Here is a 16,521-nt window from a genome sequence, read left to right as displayed (position 1 = left end):
AAGCTCAAACAAGTCCCCACAACACTGCTGCTGCAGCAGATGAAAAGGAACTGAAGGTTTAGGTGGAACGTGCACTAGGCAGACATGTGTGGAGCATACTGTACTGCTCAAGAAAGTTCCAAATTATACACTGCACAGCTGTGTGAGACAGAGACCATGAAGAACTTTTTAAAAATATTGCAACACTGTGAGACTTGGAGCTTGAAAAAATCATAGAAATGCAAAACTCATTGTTTTAGCTTTTGAAGACTAATTTGATGGAAACTTAGTTCATTGATTTTTAGAAAAATTTCTATGTCATGAAGAGATTAGGAAAAGAATCAATAGATAAGCCCCTTAAATACAGATCAGTGCGTACCTGCTCTTCATCCCCCACCCTCCCATGCCACGGAGGAAGAGGAGGAGCAGGCGCATGCCAGTTCCTCCCCCCACGTTCCGTGCCTTTAACTGGCTTTAGTGGGGATGGGTTATTTGTGGTTTTTCCACATTCATGGAGGTATTCTGACCCCTGACCCCTGCAAATGTGGAGGGCTGGCTGTATTTTCAAAAGATACATTGACATCATGTCCATCTAGGACTACCGATGGCATAACAGTTTAATTACAGAATTTCTAAATGAAACTGGTATACATTTAGTCAAACAGACAGCTCCATAATGTTTTGTTTTCCCAAAGAGAAAACCTGGAGAGAATTTAGAGATTTCAATTAATTGTACATCATTTCTAGAATATAACCAGAGAAGATAGTACTTTAAGTGGTATGTTGGGAGCTCATCACGAAAAATAATTCTTGTATGTGGGAGAAGGACACATCCTGAACTGGATTTTCTCCTGTCACCACCCAGATTGGGTAAGGGTCATGTGACATGAAACAAATAAAGCTGTTTCTCCTCAGCTTCAGCTAAGGATAGTGTGTCTCTTTGAATGAATGCCTGGAGGAGGTAATGGGCTGAATGAGGAAAACCAAATTGAGGCTGAATATAGCAACAGCAAGTACATTTCTATGCCTAAGCACTCCCAAAGCGGTTTACAATGTATAAGCTAATTGCCCCCAACAAGCTGTGTACTCATTTTAGTGACCTCGGAAGGATGCTAGGCTGAGTCAACCCCGAGTCCCTGATTGAAATTGAATTCACAACCTTGTGGTTTATGAGTGAGTGGCTGAAGGTCAGGCATTTAAATACTGCACCACCAGGCAAGACAGAGGTGCTTACTGTCAAAGGTCCTAACCTAGGTATGGAGGTATATCAACCAGTCCTGGATGGGATTACATTCCCCCTGTGGGTTCACAGATTGGGGGTGCTTCTGGATCCATTGCTCCAAACGATAGCTCAGATATATGCAACGGCCAGGAGTTTTCACTATCAGCTTTGGCTAATACACCAGCTGTGCCCCTACCTGGAGCTGGAAGACCAAAAGATCATAGTGAATGCACTGGTAACCTCATAGTAGGACTTCTGCAATGCGCTGTATATTGGGCTGCCTCTGTACCAGGTTCAGAAGCTTCAGTAAATTCAAAACACGGCAGCCAGATTGATTACTGGGACATCCAGGAGTGAACATATTACATTGATCATAAAATCACTCTATTGGCTGCCAATTAGTTTCCTTCCAAAGTACAAAGTGTTAGTTATAACCTTTAAAGTCCAACATGATTTGAGTCCAGGTTAGCTACAGGATCACTTTGTCCCGTATAATCAGCCCCGTATGCTCAGGTCCTCTGGCAGACGTTTACTGCAGTCAGCCAGGGCTAGGTTGGCAACTGTCAGCCAGAAGATTTTTTCTTTAGCCACCCAGGCTGACCTGGCCAGGAATTCAACAGCTGAATACACTGTGTGAATTTAAAACAGCATTAAAGACCAGTCTCTTCTGGTAGACTTATCCTGATGATTGTTAAATTGGGAATTTTGAATGTTGAATTTTAGATGTGAATTGTTTTAATATGTGTATATTTTATTTGTCCTTGTAATTTGATGTGTGTTTTAACACGTGTATTAACTGATGTCCCCAGCCTTGATCCATGGGGCAAGGCAGATAGTAAATAAATATTCTCATAATCCTCCTCCTCCTCTATCCCCAGTTAGGGATCACAGCCAAGCCAGGAGTGAAAAAAGCCAGAAAGAAGAAGACACAAGGAGAACAGACAGGACTATGCTACTGTGAGAGTAGGACCAATATCTCCTTCTCTGACATAAAAGAATTGACTTTCATAATAAGTACCCAATATGCCATTCTCTATATGCAGCAATATAGACATCCTGAACTGGAATATGAACAAGCTATTAAGGATGACCAGGGCATCTAAAAAGAAAGGATTTGCTGATGGTCTTGCCTGCTGAAAGCAGCTTCAGTAAAGAAGAACCTATCCAACTTGTAATGTTTGGCATATGTTGAGGGATTCCTTGAGTGGCACATTAATTGAAAAAGCTGCTAAGGTAGTCACCAAGCTTGTAGAATGGGCAGAGATATGCCACAGTTTGAGAGGCATAGAAATACATAGGCTGTGAAAATTCATGCTTTTAGTCAGCATGCCAAAGTTTGACTTCTCACTCAAGGAAGTGGAAAGGAAGGAAACAAAGAGGGCCTCTGTATGTTTGAAAAACTGAGTTGGGGGGGGGGGATACAGACCATCAGGGCCTTTTTATGGTCAAGCTAGTGACAGGGTGTCCAACAGTTGCGAAGGATTAGAACAGAACAAAGGGAAACATATCTAGAGTAGTGGAAGACCAAATTGATCTTGGAAAGGAAATTGGATCAAGAGACAAAATGACTGTATCCTTGTTGAAAGTGCACTTGGGTGGGTGGACGGAGGTGACTCTCACCTTTAAGACCTTCCTAACTGGTGTGATAGCTGTTGAGGACTAAGTGGAGATTACAGATGGGGAATCTATGAAACCCAGGGAGCAAAATGAGTGATGCCTCCTTGAGGGACCTCTTGATATGAAGATGAGAGGAAACTGGATAGTTGGAGGATGAGGCAAGAATCAAAGAAAGGGCTGATGGGAATAGGAAGATAAGCTTCAATCAAATCAACAGAAGAATAATACTGTTCAACAAGGTGAGCCCAAGACATATGGTGCCTGGGGCAGAGCAGCATATGGCATCCCCACTCCAATTTCAGGACCTTAAACTAGCAAAGTTATTTTGGTCCATGGGCCACAGATCTCTCAGGCACCTCTCTCAATAGCCTACAAAATGTTCAGCAGGGATTCTATCCTGTACTGCTTCTACATGGATGCAGAGGAATCTGTGATGAGGGTGCTGTCGAATTCAACTGATAGTGCTCAGGGCCCAATGATCCATGATAGTCTTGCCATGAGGGAGGAAGTGGATTAGCCATCCTCCGACTAGGAGGGAGGGAGGGCCAGAAGAAGGGAATGATGCTTTCTTAGAGGAAGACTTTGCCTTGGGAAACTCCAAAATGTCCCACTAGGCAGAAGAAGACATAGAAGAAGCAGCTTGATTGTTAGAAGGTAGCGGTCCTCGAGTCCAAAGGCCTGCACTGCCTTAGCAACAGAGGAATGAAGTCATTAGTCAAAAAGCATGTCTATAGCAGCATTATCTTGATGTGGAGTACCAGATCATTCACTGGTCTCTGGACCAGAATCATTATAAACAGAAAAAGATGATTCAGGATCTTGGGTGTCTTAAACCTAGGTCAGATTGAACCAAATTCCCAGGGTTGGGCTAAAGGTAATACTCCTCTTTATGGGAAGAATGAAAAGAAACATGGGGTAAAGAGGCCTCAGATGATTAGGAGGGACTGCTGCATGGAACCAAATGGTACTATATGGCTGCTGCAGACTAAGCAAACTTACCTGGACAAGGTCTTACTGTTGGAGGAGGCTCTGCCAAATTCCCCACAGCCTTTCCCACATTAGATTGGGACAGGAGTGAAAAGGGAGACAAAAAGCAAAAGAGGATGGAAAGGACCTTTTATAAAAATTTAAGGTAAAAAGGTTAAAGAAAGCCATAACAGAAGAATATTGGATAAAACAAAATGACTTGAGATGGAGCATGAGAGAGCAAAGACGACTTAATCTGGGCAAAGTGAAGCAAGGTAACACATTGGGGGTGGAGCTAGAAACAGGAGCAGATTTTCTCCATTTTTTTAATCACACAACCCTTAACTAGCCTGGGTGGCAAAAGGACATACTGTAATATAATTTATGATGTCTCCTTTGCTGCATATAGAGAGTGCCTCTTATCCACAGGCAAAATAGAGTTCAGCTCAGGGAAGTAATTACGGTGGGCCAGAAACATCTTGGGCAGGTCTAAATGTGGTGACATTGCCCCATGGGAATGTTTTTTAAAAGTAAATACCAATAATTGAAGAGCACAGTGAGGGATACAGCCTTCCGAGGTCTCATAGTAGGCCAATGCAACTTCCTAACCCCACAGAGTTTATTTCCATTAAAAGAGGAAACACTTAATTACTAATGTTAAAGAAAGAGAAAAAAGGTCCAAATAGTCTGACTCAAATCCTTTTCCAAAGTTTTTACAACCACTCCCAATATATTTGGTGTGAATATGCTCTTCCCTTTACTGTTCAAAATCCTGAACATGCCAAGTTACTATGCAATAAATGCTTTGCTGGGGACCTCTGCTGAAAATCAGAGGGAGACCTGGAGTGATGTAGAGAGGTAGACTGTAAATCTTCTAATCTGTGAGGTCTATGTCAGATGATCCAAGATAAAGTCATCCAATTTAGAGAAGGCAGCAAGTGATTACAGTCAAGAAGAGAAGAAATTCCATCAAGATGAACAGTACGGTACATCTAACACTGCCTAGACATCCCAGAACCACTTTCTGATCTCTTTAGATATGAGCATACATATATCCCACCTGGAAACAGAGACTAAGACATCTTGGGTTTGGGAGGTTTGCACCACTTCTCCATCCAAGTTAATGAGCAAGTGTTGGTGGTGCTCACAGAATGAACGCACATGATTACACAAGGTAAGTAGGAAGCTCGTGATGTCTATCTCCTGCAGAAGCTCCTCACAGTAATCCATGGCTATAAGCAGATCAGGGCAGCCGATATTGTGACCCTGTTGCAGGCTCCTGAACAGTCCTACAGAGAATGAGACACATACATAATGTGGCCTATGGATGAAGCTAGGAAGATGCACTTGGGAAGCAACAAAAGCAGCACAGTTTTAAAAAAGAAAGCAACACAAGTTCTACTGGCTGAGACTCTGTCCATTTCTACATCACAAAGCCCTTCGATCAGGCTCACTTTAAGTATGGGTAATATAAATTTGTCACAGCCCCTGGGTAGTATTCAGCCTTCTCCTAGTGCCTTAAAATGAAGTCAAACCAAGTACAGTGATGGAAGAGAAAAGCTAGACATCTTTTCCCACTCAACCCTCCTTCCAAGCTATTTCTGTTCCTTACCTTTTACATAGCACTGGTGGGAATGTTCTTGCAGCAAGGTGCAGTAATTCACCAGATCCTTGTGCTTAGGATCTAGCCAGGGAGCACTGGTGGGACGCTCTACAGACTGGCTTCTGCAAAAACAGATGCATCCAATGGTATGACAAAGAGGTTCCTTATGACTTTCACTCTTGAGACTACCACACAAGTTCTCTCCCCCAGTCTCACACTAGCCTATTTATGACCACTGCAACACCTTTAGTGATGAGCCAACTATACATGGGCTTAAATACATCCCTGCAAAATTGCTGCAAATAAGTAGCAATTGTATCAATTCCATTTCACAGACCAATGTTTGCCTGCTACATTAAGAGATGCTGCCAAGACTTCTGTACACTGCACATTGGCCTCACCTGAAAAATATATCCCGCAGAGGCTTATCTGGCCTGGGGTTGATCACCTGCTCCCGTAACAACTCCAAAGAGCAACTATAAACAAAGACAGGGCAACGGGAACGGCCACTGTCACTCAGGTCTGGCTGAGATGCCTGGCGGCTGAAAGATATGTGTCCTTCTTTCCTAGGTGCACCATCTGGATCTTGTGAATCCTGGCCAATCTCTGCAGATTAGATTGGGGAAATGAGAAACTTGCTTGAACTCATAATGAGAAAGACAGAACTTTTAAGATTTTTGAGCACTCACTTTCACCTTGCCCACGCCCTGCAGGCAACACTTTGTACTGCAGGCAGTGTTTGGAAAGTGCAGCTATTTCAAAATGGTGCTGTTGACCAGAGATTACAGGGAGCATGACTCCCATTTAGCAACAGTCCTAGGAGCTACTGGTCTGTTTCTGGGTACCATTCAAAGTGCTGCTTGTGAGCTACAAAGGTCTATAGTGTTCAGGCTATTTGAATAACGGTATTCTCCCACATGAGCCTCCCTGGGCTTTGAGAACTCAGTGCTTGACTACCTTCTTATGTACACTTGGTAAAAATGCAGGTGATGACCTTCTCACTGGCTATTCCCAGGCTTTGAATTCTCTTCCTAGAAAAAGCAAGACTGGCTTCCTTGTTATTTTTCCATCAGCAAGTGGCTACCTTTTCATTCTTACAGGCTTCTGGAAACTACTATATAAGGAAGTTGCTTTTAATAGTATGCTGTACTGGTTTTGTTGTTGTTGTTGTTACTTGTTTAATTTTTTATTAATACATTTAAAATGGCTTTTAGTTATTCCTTGTATAGAAAGTTTAATTACACTTTAACATTAACTTCTGTACTTCTTAAAACTTATATATGTTACATTTGTTTTAACCTTTGTAGGCTGTCTTTAGTCCCAGCTCTGCTGTAGAGGCAGGATATAAAGGAAGCATTAAAATAATACTGATTCGCAAAATCTGACAAATGTAATAAGATGAAATTATTTTGTACCAAAGCTATTAATGAAATCTGGTTCAGCCATTCACACTTTGGATTCTCCTCATGTCGAACAGAAGACTAGATTATTTCATTTTGACAAGAAATTATCTTGATCATATTTGGTAAGCAGATGACCACTGATTTTTTTTTTTTAAAGCACCAACTCCCACCATAAAATCAAGGGTGGGGAGAAAGAGCTAAATTCTCTCATCCATAAAAGTATTTTCATTATATTTGTTATTTAGGTGAGAAAAATCTGGTTTTCTATCTTGCCTTTCTTACCTAATCTATTAAAGCACATTCTGTTTTGAAGTGAAGAAAATAAGTTATCATGTAAAAGTATTTTATGCTTCCCCAGTAAAATCATCCAGAGTGTGTCAGTTTAAGCCCTCCCATTCCAATAAGGTTTTACCAAGATTCAAAGAAGACTGCCATATATACACACCCAAATATATAATGATAAATATTAAGATATATACTATCTCAATTTTCTACCTTGGCTTAAAGTATATCCCTATGAAAATGTATAACCAGAATCCTAATACCACTTTGACCACCCCCATCAAACACAAAAGATTAACCATGCTGCAAAATCAAGGTAAGTACCATGGGCTGGTGAGACACTGACAGTAGGAACTGATTCTACACTCTCCAGTTCCAGTGCTCCTTGGGATGGTGTTGTTCCTGCCTCTTTTGAAGGTTTATCTGATCCACAAGCCACCAGTCTCTGTATGTCTGTAAAAGGAAGTTATATTTCATGGGTGCCTTATAGCATGCCTTGTGCATGTCACTGATCCTTTACTTCTCTCCTGCTGGAGCAGTGCATGACATAGTATGGTCTTAAGCATTGTGGGGAAATTAGCCAGCTGAACAGCTGCAGATCTTCTAGAACAAGGAAATCATTATCTGACATAAATATACATTAGCTAATTCATTTTCAATGCATTCTAATTCATGGGATACATAACAATAAGTCCAGCCAGAACTTCATGCCTAAGCAGTTTCCCTACACTACACAGGATGAAAATTCACTGGTAGAAGAATTCAACATCTTGCTCTCTTATTTAAGAAAAAAAGCAATCCTTAAAGATGGAGTGCTTTAGATGTAGTGCCTGATATTTTAAAAAATGATCAGGGAAAAAACTGCAAAACAAGCAAATACTGTATATGTGATGTGTATCTTCACAACCTATACCAGTGACAGATACCTTTGTTTGCCATGGTCCTATTTCTCCATCACACATCCGCAAGTGATAAGAAGACACACCAGGATCTACTGGTAGATTTCTAAATGATTAAAGGAAATCAGCAAGGATTTCCGACTGCAGATTTAACATGAAGAAAGTAGTAAAGCAGAAGAAGCAGGACAATGATCTACGGTTGATTTTTTAAAATTTGACAGTTTTGGGAGCACAATTCAGTTCTTGGATTATTATTTTTTTAATTTAAAGTACATTTTGTACCAGGTTCCAGTTGGTGGATCTTGAAGATATACTATAAGAAAAAGAAGATTCCACAATCCTGAAATCTGTCAAGCCCAGCTCAAGAGAATATTGATCCATCTCCACATGACTTCAAAAGTAAGTTTTAACTACTATCACTTTCATAAGGGAGCTGTCCAATTATTTTCAAGGTGCAGAGAGTCTCCCCTTACCTGCGAATGTAGCTGGTAGGAAGGTGAGAAAAAGATGCTGTGGATTTACCAGCTTGGCATAGCATCGCCACTGTGGGAAAATGGCACTGGATGCTGGTGAGGTATTTCTTGAAGTCTCTACAATGTCTGGAGTCTAAGAGATTTAAGACAATTTGGTTGTTGTATGACTTTCGTTAGACATGACAACTATGTTCCCTATTCAAATCAAGCAAACATAATTGTGCCAGCACATTTTTGTTTCAAAAGATAGGCAGTACTTTCAATCATTTACATAGCCTGTTACGCCGCAGTGAGCAAGATGTTGCCCTTGGGATACCTGAAGACCCCAGACTAGTCTCCCATTCATTCTATGAGCCAGGTGCTGTGTGTGTCCATTGGTTACAAGTGTTTTTTCCTGGTAATTTTCCAGGGATCAGAACCAGTCCATGGACCACCAAGTTTAGTAGCACTGCCTAAAACAATTTTGCACTTGTACAGTACATGTCCCTCATTTCCCTGGCTAGTATTGCTCTCAGAAGCCTTGTAAATAACGTGCTTACGTTCTATATGTCTTGTTTTCACTACCTGTACTCCTTGTGTTGCCAGTTTCATTAAAAGCAAGATATATGGGGCAAGGGCATCTTGTTTACAAGACTAACATTTCTAGGAGGCTTCTGAAATGATATTTTCCCAGAAAACAAGATGTGTATTCTTTGTGGAGGGATGTCAACCCCCAGCAGCTTCTGGAGGGAAAAATTCAGCCCTAAACCTCTAGATGTTGCCCATCCTTCCTTAGAATCGGTTTCAATGTATTATGGAAACAGAGTTGCTGCACTGAGCAAAACTCAGTGATTCCCTTGTGGCAATATAGAGATACGTTTCTATGACCAAGAATCAGCAAGTAAACAATCAGGCTTCTGCACATAGTATTTTATACAGGAGAACAGATCATTGTAAATTACCAAAGAGGTAGGAGACAGTAATTTTCTAAATACAGAATCAACATGGAAGATCCTAAGTTTAGGGAACTCTTGGCAAATTGATAGCAAAGTCAGAAGGTTACTGTACCAGATATATACTTGTAGGGGCAGTTGTGTCTTTGTTCCCAACAGAGTGATAAATGTTTGCTGGATCCCGACCTTCAGGGGGCATGGAGGCCTTTGAGGGCCCTGATGGAAAAGAAACAATGTGGTCAGAATACAGTGCACCCTTTCTTTACATGGGGGAACCGTTCTGGACCCCCACACATACGTAAAAGAAAAAACGTGTAAGCTCAAGCCCCATTGGAAGTAATTGGGCTTGTGCCTGCTGTGCAGTACAGTGCGTGCGCTGCGGTCACACACCCCGTTACTTCTTCCGGGGCGTGCGAGGCTTTTTTCTGGCGCGGCTTCCAGTGTATGCTGGAAGCCACGTATGACACAGGCGCACTGTACAATAGGATCTTGTAGTACCTTTGAAAATAGATGAGAGAAAGAAGTCTGTAGCAAAAACTTTCATAGACTCAGGTGTACTTCATAAGATGCATGGAGGGAAGCACTTGTTAACAGATATTTATACTACTGGATGGGCAGAGTATGCATGAATACGATGGTCAGAAGTTACAGGAGAAAGTGCAAGGCACTGCAAGCTGCATATAGCTCCCTTACCTTGGAACACTGAGAGCACAAATGGGGGTGGGTGACCATCTCTATCCCGCTGCAGCACCTGCTCCATAAAACTGATATGATCTGTGCCTGATAGTGTAATCTCTCTGTCACTGAGGTCATGCTGGAGACAGCCATGGAACAGACCAAGAAGCATTTCATTTGGCAAGAAAGAAGAATCTTTTGCAATCCCATCCTCTGCTACAGAGGAAAAAAACACCATTGTGAGCAATGCCTTTTCCAGATGTCCTAGCAAAACATATCAACCCATCATGTGCACAGTTCTGACAGCTTCATGGAACTAATGTAGAAAACACTACTCAGCCGTCCCATCCAGAAAAAAAAGAATACAAGTGGCTTTTGGAGAGTTCCATGTATTGTAAAAAGCATTGCCCTACAGTTAAGTATAGTTCATAGCCATGGTAAGATAACAGTTCTTAATAAAAGAGGCACCAAAATTCATGGACCATGGTGAGGAGGCGGGGGTTGTGGTTATTCAAAAGAAATGAAGTTATCTCCCAATTGCCCCAAAGTCTCAGATAGGCTGAGCTCACATGGTAGACCTGTTAACTTCACCTCAGTAATACGATGGGACCTTGCCAAGCGTGACAGCAAGGCAAGCAGCCATTTAAATCCATTATTTCCTCAAACATTGCAGTGCTCCTCTTAAAATATGAACAAAGAATGAAGAAAATTGAATACAATCGGCCTTTGCCAAGTGCAACAACGAGATGAATGGCCGTTTAAATCCGTTATTTCCTCAGACATCTCAGTGCTCCTCTTAAAGTACAAACGAAGAAGAAATGAAGAAATTACCACCAAAATGCAGACTGATCCTGTCAGGTTATTTAAGATTTAAAGACTGTCAGGAAAATGAAAATCTGAAGAGCTCCTGAGATGCTGCTACTGCAGTGGAAAAAAGGAACTGAGGTGCCAATAACGCAACTGGAGAGTTGGTAGGACTACCACCAAAACACTTCTAATAGCTCTAGAAAGTTTCTAATATGTTCTGTGCTGGTGCAGGATAACCCATTTGTGTGGATTCACAGAGACCATGAAGAAGAAGAAGTACGGATTTTTAAGGTTGCCGAGTTAGTCTGATCTGCCAAACTAACATGAGTTTTAGAGGATAAGCCAACTGGATACTTTTTGAGAGGCTAGGAATCATTTATGGACTTCTTGAGCAGTAAGAAATCTAACCATATAATAATTTGTGGTTATGGTTATTAGTAATTCTACCAAAATTATTTAGTTGGATCTGTCATGGTCAAATAATGTTTCTTTTTTGTTTATTTTCATTAGTTAGGATGGGGGGCGGGGAGAGCCCTACTATGTTGTTGTTATTATTTCTCTTCTCCTTTATTTTTCTCCCCCTCTCTTTGTCTCTTTATTTTCTGTTTTTACTTTCTGAATGTATTCTCTGAATGTATATTATCTCAATTTTGATTGCAAATTAGACTGTTAGTGTTAAATAAATAAATAGATAGATAACTTGCCTCCTGTCAGCATCAGGAAAAACATCTCAATCTGCTGACATCTGGGCAGTAACTTCATGAGGTCAAAATGAAAAGGAATTTCATGCACTCGGGTGCCACTTCCAGCATTATGACCTGCAACAAAAACCAGGACTAATCTTCAGCAAGCCCATCAGAATGACTCCACCAAACATGCCCCAAAAACATATGATGGAATGATCACCTTCAGTAGCAGTGAGCCGTGGATCACATGCAGGGAAGACCCAGTCCTTGTTCTGGCACAGCTGGCTGATATACTCAAAAGCAAGCATAGTATGGATGCACATCAAATCTCGAGGGTACAGCTGGAATACAGAAGTCAAACACAGGGCCAGGTGACTAGGCTACAAGGGCTCAAAAGGTTTAGTGCTACAGATACTCTACTCAAGATAGCACAGACTGCACAAATAAACAGAGACCAGCCATGCAAATACAGGCCATAAAAACACATACTGTCAATTTCTTGGAGTCCACAAAACCCTGCAGTTAGAAAACTCTAATCTAAATTGCTCCTTCACATTATGATTCAACTAAAATAGTTCCAGCATTTAATTGTTACAGCAATACTAACATTCACTATATAGATGACGATCAAAGACTTCCTAACATCTTCCAAGATACATATAGACAACTCCATCCCAGTCTGCTCCCAAGCAAGTAACCAAAAACACCAGCTGCCAGTCACTGCCCTGTCATAGAACTGGCCTTAAACATTGTCTCCCCAGCTCCCTGCCACAGGAACATACCGCTTTAGGGATTTTCCGGTAAGGTAAGCCATCAAAATGTTTCCAGATGTCCAGTGCACCATCCACACAGCCACTCTGTGGTTCTACCCAGCACTCTGTGACAACATTCAACTCCATGTCCACTTCAATGGCCTCCACCTCTGTATCATTGTCATCATCTGTGGAAAAACTTCAAGGCAACCAAAACAATGAGTGTGACCTGAGCATGTGTAGATTCTATGCCTCTTAAAAGTCCTCAAACTTGGCATATTTTTCTCTCCAAAACATTAATGGCCCTGTAACTAGAATGACCCAGAATTTCCCATCACCTGTCTTCCTAGCCAGACCAGTTATGTGATATAAGGTACTGTATATGCTTAAATTATTGGTTCCCAGACTTTTAACCCTGCTTGACACAGTGTATGAATAAAAGTACTTTCTTTGTTTAGTGTACATATTTTCATTCACACATTCATGTAGATTCATATTTATGCACTTTATAAGGAAATAGCTTTCTTCTTCTCCCTCAGGTTCCTTGACTTTTTCTTCCCTTCCAGGAGAAAAAAAAAATCGGAAAGTGGAGGAGGAGGAGGAGGGTGATCAGGGCCTCCAAGACTTGCTCTACCCTTGAGCAGCTCTTGCACCCTCCCATGGGGGTTCCACCCACAGGCTGAGAACCACTAGCTTAAACCATGTCCAGTGAAGGCGCACATACAGACAGGAAGTTCCTCCTGAGGCAGCCAAAGGGGAGATAAAATCACCAAATATTAAGGAGTAAAGCAGGGACTTTGAATTAGCTCTGACACAATTGTTGAGATAACTGTATCCATGGATGGTTTATGAAAAGGATCCTAGCACCTCCACTTAGTGGAGTCTCCCAAACCTTGGCTAGAGACAAAAGGATGCCTTTACACTCTTAGGCCAGATGTCAAGAGAATAATATCAAGTATGTTTTCAATAAATAAATATTCTTTGGGCTTATTGCCCATCCAGTAACATTTGTGTTGTCCTTATGCTTTCATTAATGAAGATGTTCATAAATTTAGCACCCACTCTAACTGGATCTTTCAGCTCCAAAAACATTTAATTTCCAACATTTCTGCACAGAAAGGACATCTATATCCTTCCAACCAGTAGCAGCCTTGCCAGTCCAAGGTTTCCCAAAGCCCCAAGTTCTTACAACAACTCTCTCAGCTCCAAGGAGTCTGTTTCTGGAGCTGCCTATAATGGGAGGAATCTGTCTCCTCACCTGTCTTTAGTAGAAGTGGAATGTGGAGGGAACAGCACATATTGGACAATACAGCTATGCATCTCACTGCCATTTACTCCTGAGAAATCACTCTGTGGAAAAAGCAAATTATATGAGTTTGTCTGGCTCCTCCAATATCTCTCTTCTGAGACACTGCACTGCGATTCAGATGCAAGGAATGAACAGCTAAGCAGTGCTTGAGGCACCTCGCCAAAGCCACATGTAGCAATTCCTCAGTTGCAAAAGTCAAATGTGTTTTTATGACAGAAAAACAACTGGAACTATGGTTACCAAGTAATCATCTTATAATAAGTGTTTACAACCCTTACTCTCCATTTACTTGGACAGGAGACTTGTTAATCTTCTGCGTCCCTCAACAGGGATGATGGAAGGAGTACTATTTCCACCAGAGAAATAGTGCAAACTACACCAATGATCATTAGCAGGAGCTTTAGCACTAGGGAAGGGCTCAAAGAAGCCACAGCAAGGCTGTGAATAGCAGTCTTCTGAAGGGTTCTCATTTAAAAGGTTGCTGTTAAGGTGAAGCCAACTTGATGGCACATAAACATGGCCACCACCAGAAGGGAAGGTACAAGGGAATATATTTTGACCTGCCGGGACATTAACTCAATGAATGCTAGGTCTGGCATACATTTTTCTATATGATGACAACAGAGTTAAAACTCTGCTTGAGAGTGTGTGATAATACTGCATCAGAGAGAGCAGGACTGTGAAATCAAAAAGGCAAAGCAAGCAGGGTTTACCTTAATGGGCAACTCAAGCACCATGTTGATAATCCCATCACCACTGGAAGCAAAATGGAAGCCCTCAGACAGACGAACCCTGTGTACCCCAGAAGAGAATTATACGAGGTTACCAGGCCTGTACATCCTCCGCTTACTTCCATGTTTGCAAAATATACTCGATGCAATGCTCTCTTTCATCACTGGGAACTCAAATTCCACCTTCTTACATCTATTTATTCTATACAGTGCGCCTGCGTTATATGCAGGCGCGCTATACGCGACTTTGAGCATATGGTCAGAGCCGCGTGGGAGCGTGCAGGGCACGTCCCATTCACATTAATGGGGTGCGCTCCCGCAGCGTGCGCCGCCACCATGGGCACAAGCCCCATTCATTTGAATGGGGCTTGGCATCCGCGTTCTTCTCTTACGCGGGGTGTGTGTGTGTGTCCAGAACGGATCCCCCTGTGTAAGAAAAGGGCGGACTGTACTGCCAAGGGCTACTGGTCCTCAGATACTGGAAGAAATTACTCTAGCATGGCAGCTATCCATCTCTACAGCTACCATCTCTGTAGGCTCAAACTCACCACTCAGGACAAGGTGGGTACTTACTCTGTGAGAGTAGACAGGAGTTGTGCTACAGCTGTGATGGGCACTGCAGGTACCAGCCCTGACTGCACACACCAGATCCAGCGCTGGTGATAGAAGTAGCGAGACAAGGAGGCTAGAGTGGAGGAAGCTGTGCGGTTGGCCACTACAGTAAGAGGGCCTGACATTGGGGGATTCTCCAAGGGAAGAATGCATGGAACACGGTAGTCAGAGGGCAGCTTTTCATATCTATAGCATGGATAGAGGAAGAGAGAAAATAGTTAGCGAAGTGTCAGTTTAACAATCAGACAGCTATACGGTTGGATTCCTTAAGGCTACAGGGTGAATCACATTCAGAAGGGCTTGTACAACTGTACATTTTCAGGGGGAATTCTACCCCACATACCACCCTATCCTATTAGCACAGGAAAAATTATCTATCTTCTAGACTGGGGAGAAGCAGTTTATTCCTCTCCAGATGCTTTGGTTACAACTCTAATAATTCTTCATCTCTGGTCACACTGGCTAGGACCTATGGAAGTTATTTATTTATGTGTTTTATTTGTTTCATTTATATGCCACCTTTCTCCTGGAAAGGGACCCTAGGCAGCTCAGATAACACACAGTTTAAAACTTTACACCATATAACCCACCCCCTCAATGATTATTATGTATTAAAAGTCTGCTCAAACAAAAATTTCTTTACCAGCCGGCAAAAAGAAAACATGGAGGGGGGCAATCTAGCCTCCCATGGAAGAGGATCCCATAGGTATTTTAAACTGAAGCATTGAGAAGGCACCAGTTACCTATTCTAGACATTTTTTTTAAAGTGAAAGGATGGATTTCCAAAATAGCAAAGTAAGGGTGACTTTCTATGCTTACTTGCAACACACACAGCCCTAGGTAGGGAGACTTTTATTATATTATATCATATTATATTCCAGAAGCCTGAGTTTTTAAATTCAGGTCTCCATGTGTGCAGCTCACACACTCTCTATCATATATGTCATGGCCTGGTTGACCCAAACCCAGACTAGTTCAATGAAATTGAATGTTCTGCATACAGTCATGAATACAGGACCATCCCATCCCTAGTACCTGATGAGAAGCTTATCCAGAGGCTTTTGAAGCACTATCAGGCAAGGCCTGTCTGAGAGGGTTGGCTGGGCTCCAGCCACAGGAGGAGATTTTGATGGGGAGCTGCTGCCAATGATCTTCCTCTTCACTTTGGGAGTTGCCTCTTTGCTTTGTACCCTATGTGGAAAGCGTAGCTGCAGGATACGTTCCCTTAATTCTTCAACTATCTGTTGGAAGTCAAGATAAATAGGGGTTGGGGATGTACATAAACAGCTGTTGCTGCTGAGCAATATAAAATTGAGTTAAGTTCCTGCTCTCTGTAGAAGCCATAATGCAGCCCGCACTCAGCCCCAGAATCTCTCAAGCAGACCAGCCCGCTCTTGCCAAAAATATTAGTAAATGCCTCAAAGACAGTTAAGAATATACTGCTGAAATCCGATAGTCAGCATCACAAGAGAACTTTTTTTGAAATCCCCGTGTATGTGCAATTCTGCTGTAGAAAAAAACATATCCTCACTCATTTCAGCTTCCCAAACAAGAAATACCATCACTTCGGCAA

General features: G+C 42.0%; 1 protein-coding gene across 7 annotated transcripts in view; it reads right to left on the bottom strand.

Annotated features, from left to right (window-relative positions):
• SZT2 (SZT2 subunit of KICSTOR complex) overlaps positions 1–16,521 on the bottom strand; it is a 106,156-nt gene that overhangs the window by 45,507 nt on the left and 44,128 nt on the right. For all 7 annotated transcript variants that reach the window (XR_016280440.1, XM_089514939.1, XM_089514938.1 and 4 more), the window contains 14 exons: positions 15,984–16,189; positions 14,910–15,134; positions 14,319–14,397; positions 13,555–13,646; positions 12,327–12,495; positions 11,765–11,885; positions 11,563–11,676; positions 10,070–10,267; positions 9,492–9,592; positions 8,445–8,577; positions 7,397–7,525; positions 5,789–5,993; positions 5,397–5,509; positions 4,845–5,073 (listed from right to left, as the gene is read on the bottom strand). Coding sequence is in view for 6 of the 7 variants with exons in the window: in XM_089514939.1 (XP_089371065.1) it covers positions 4,845–5,073; positions 5,397–5,509; positions 5,789–5,993; positions 7,397–7,525; positions 8,445–8,577; positions 9,492–9,592; positions 10,070–10,267; positions 11,563–11,676; positions 11,765–11,885; positions 12,327–12,495; positions 13,555–13,646; positions 14,319–14,397; positions 14,910–15,134; positions 15,984–16,189 (2,114 nt within the window). In the remaining variant the exon portion in view is untranslated. The remainder of the gene's footprint in view (positions 1–4,844; positions 5,074–5,396; positions 5,510–5,788; positions 5,994–7,396; positions 7,526–8,444; positions 8,578–9,491; positions 9,593–10,069; positions 10,268–11,562; positions 11,677–11,764; positions 11,886–12,326; positions 12,496–13,554; positions 13,647–14,318; positions 14,398–14,909; positions 15,135–15,983; positions 16,190–16,521) is intronic.

The sequence above is a fragment of the Sceloporus occidentalis genome, unplaced genomic scaffold (genome assembly GCF_023333645.1).
Source record: "Sceloporus occidentalis isolate IW3139 unplaced genomic scaffold, rSceOcc1.0.p SCAF_3, whole genome shotgun sequence".
Taxonomy (NCBI): Eukaryota; Metazoa; Chordata; class Lepidosauria; order Squamata; family Phrynosomatidae; genus Sceloporus; species Sceloporus occidentalis.
The sequence above is the reverse complement of the archived record's forward strand: the minus strand, read 5'-3'. Positions and strand labels throughout refer to the sequence as shown.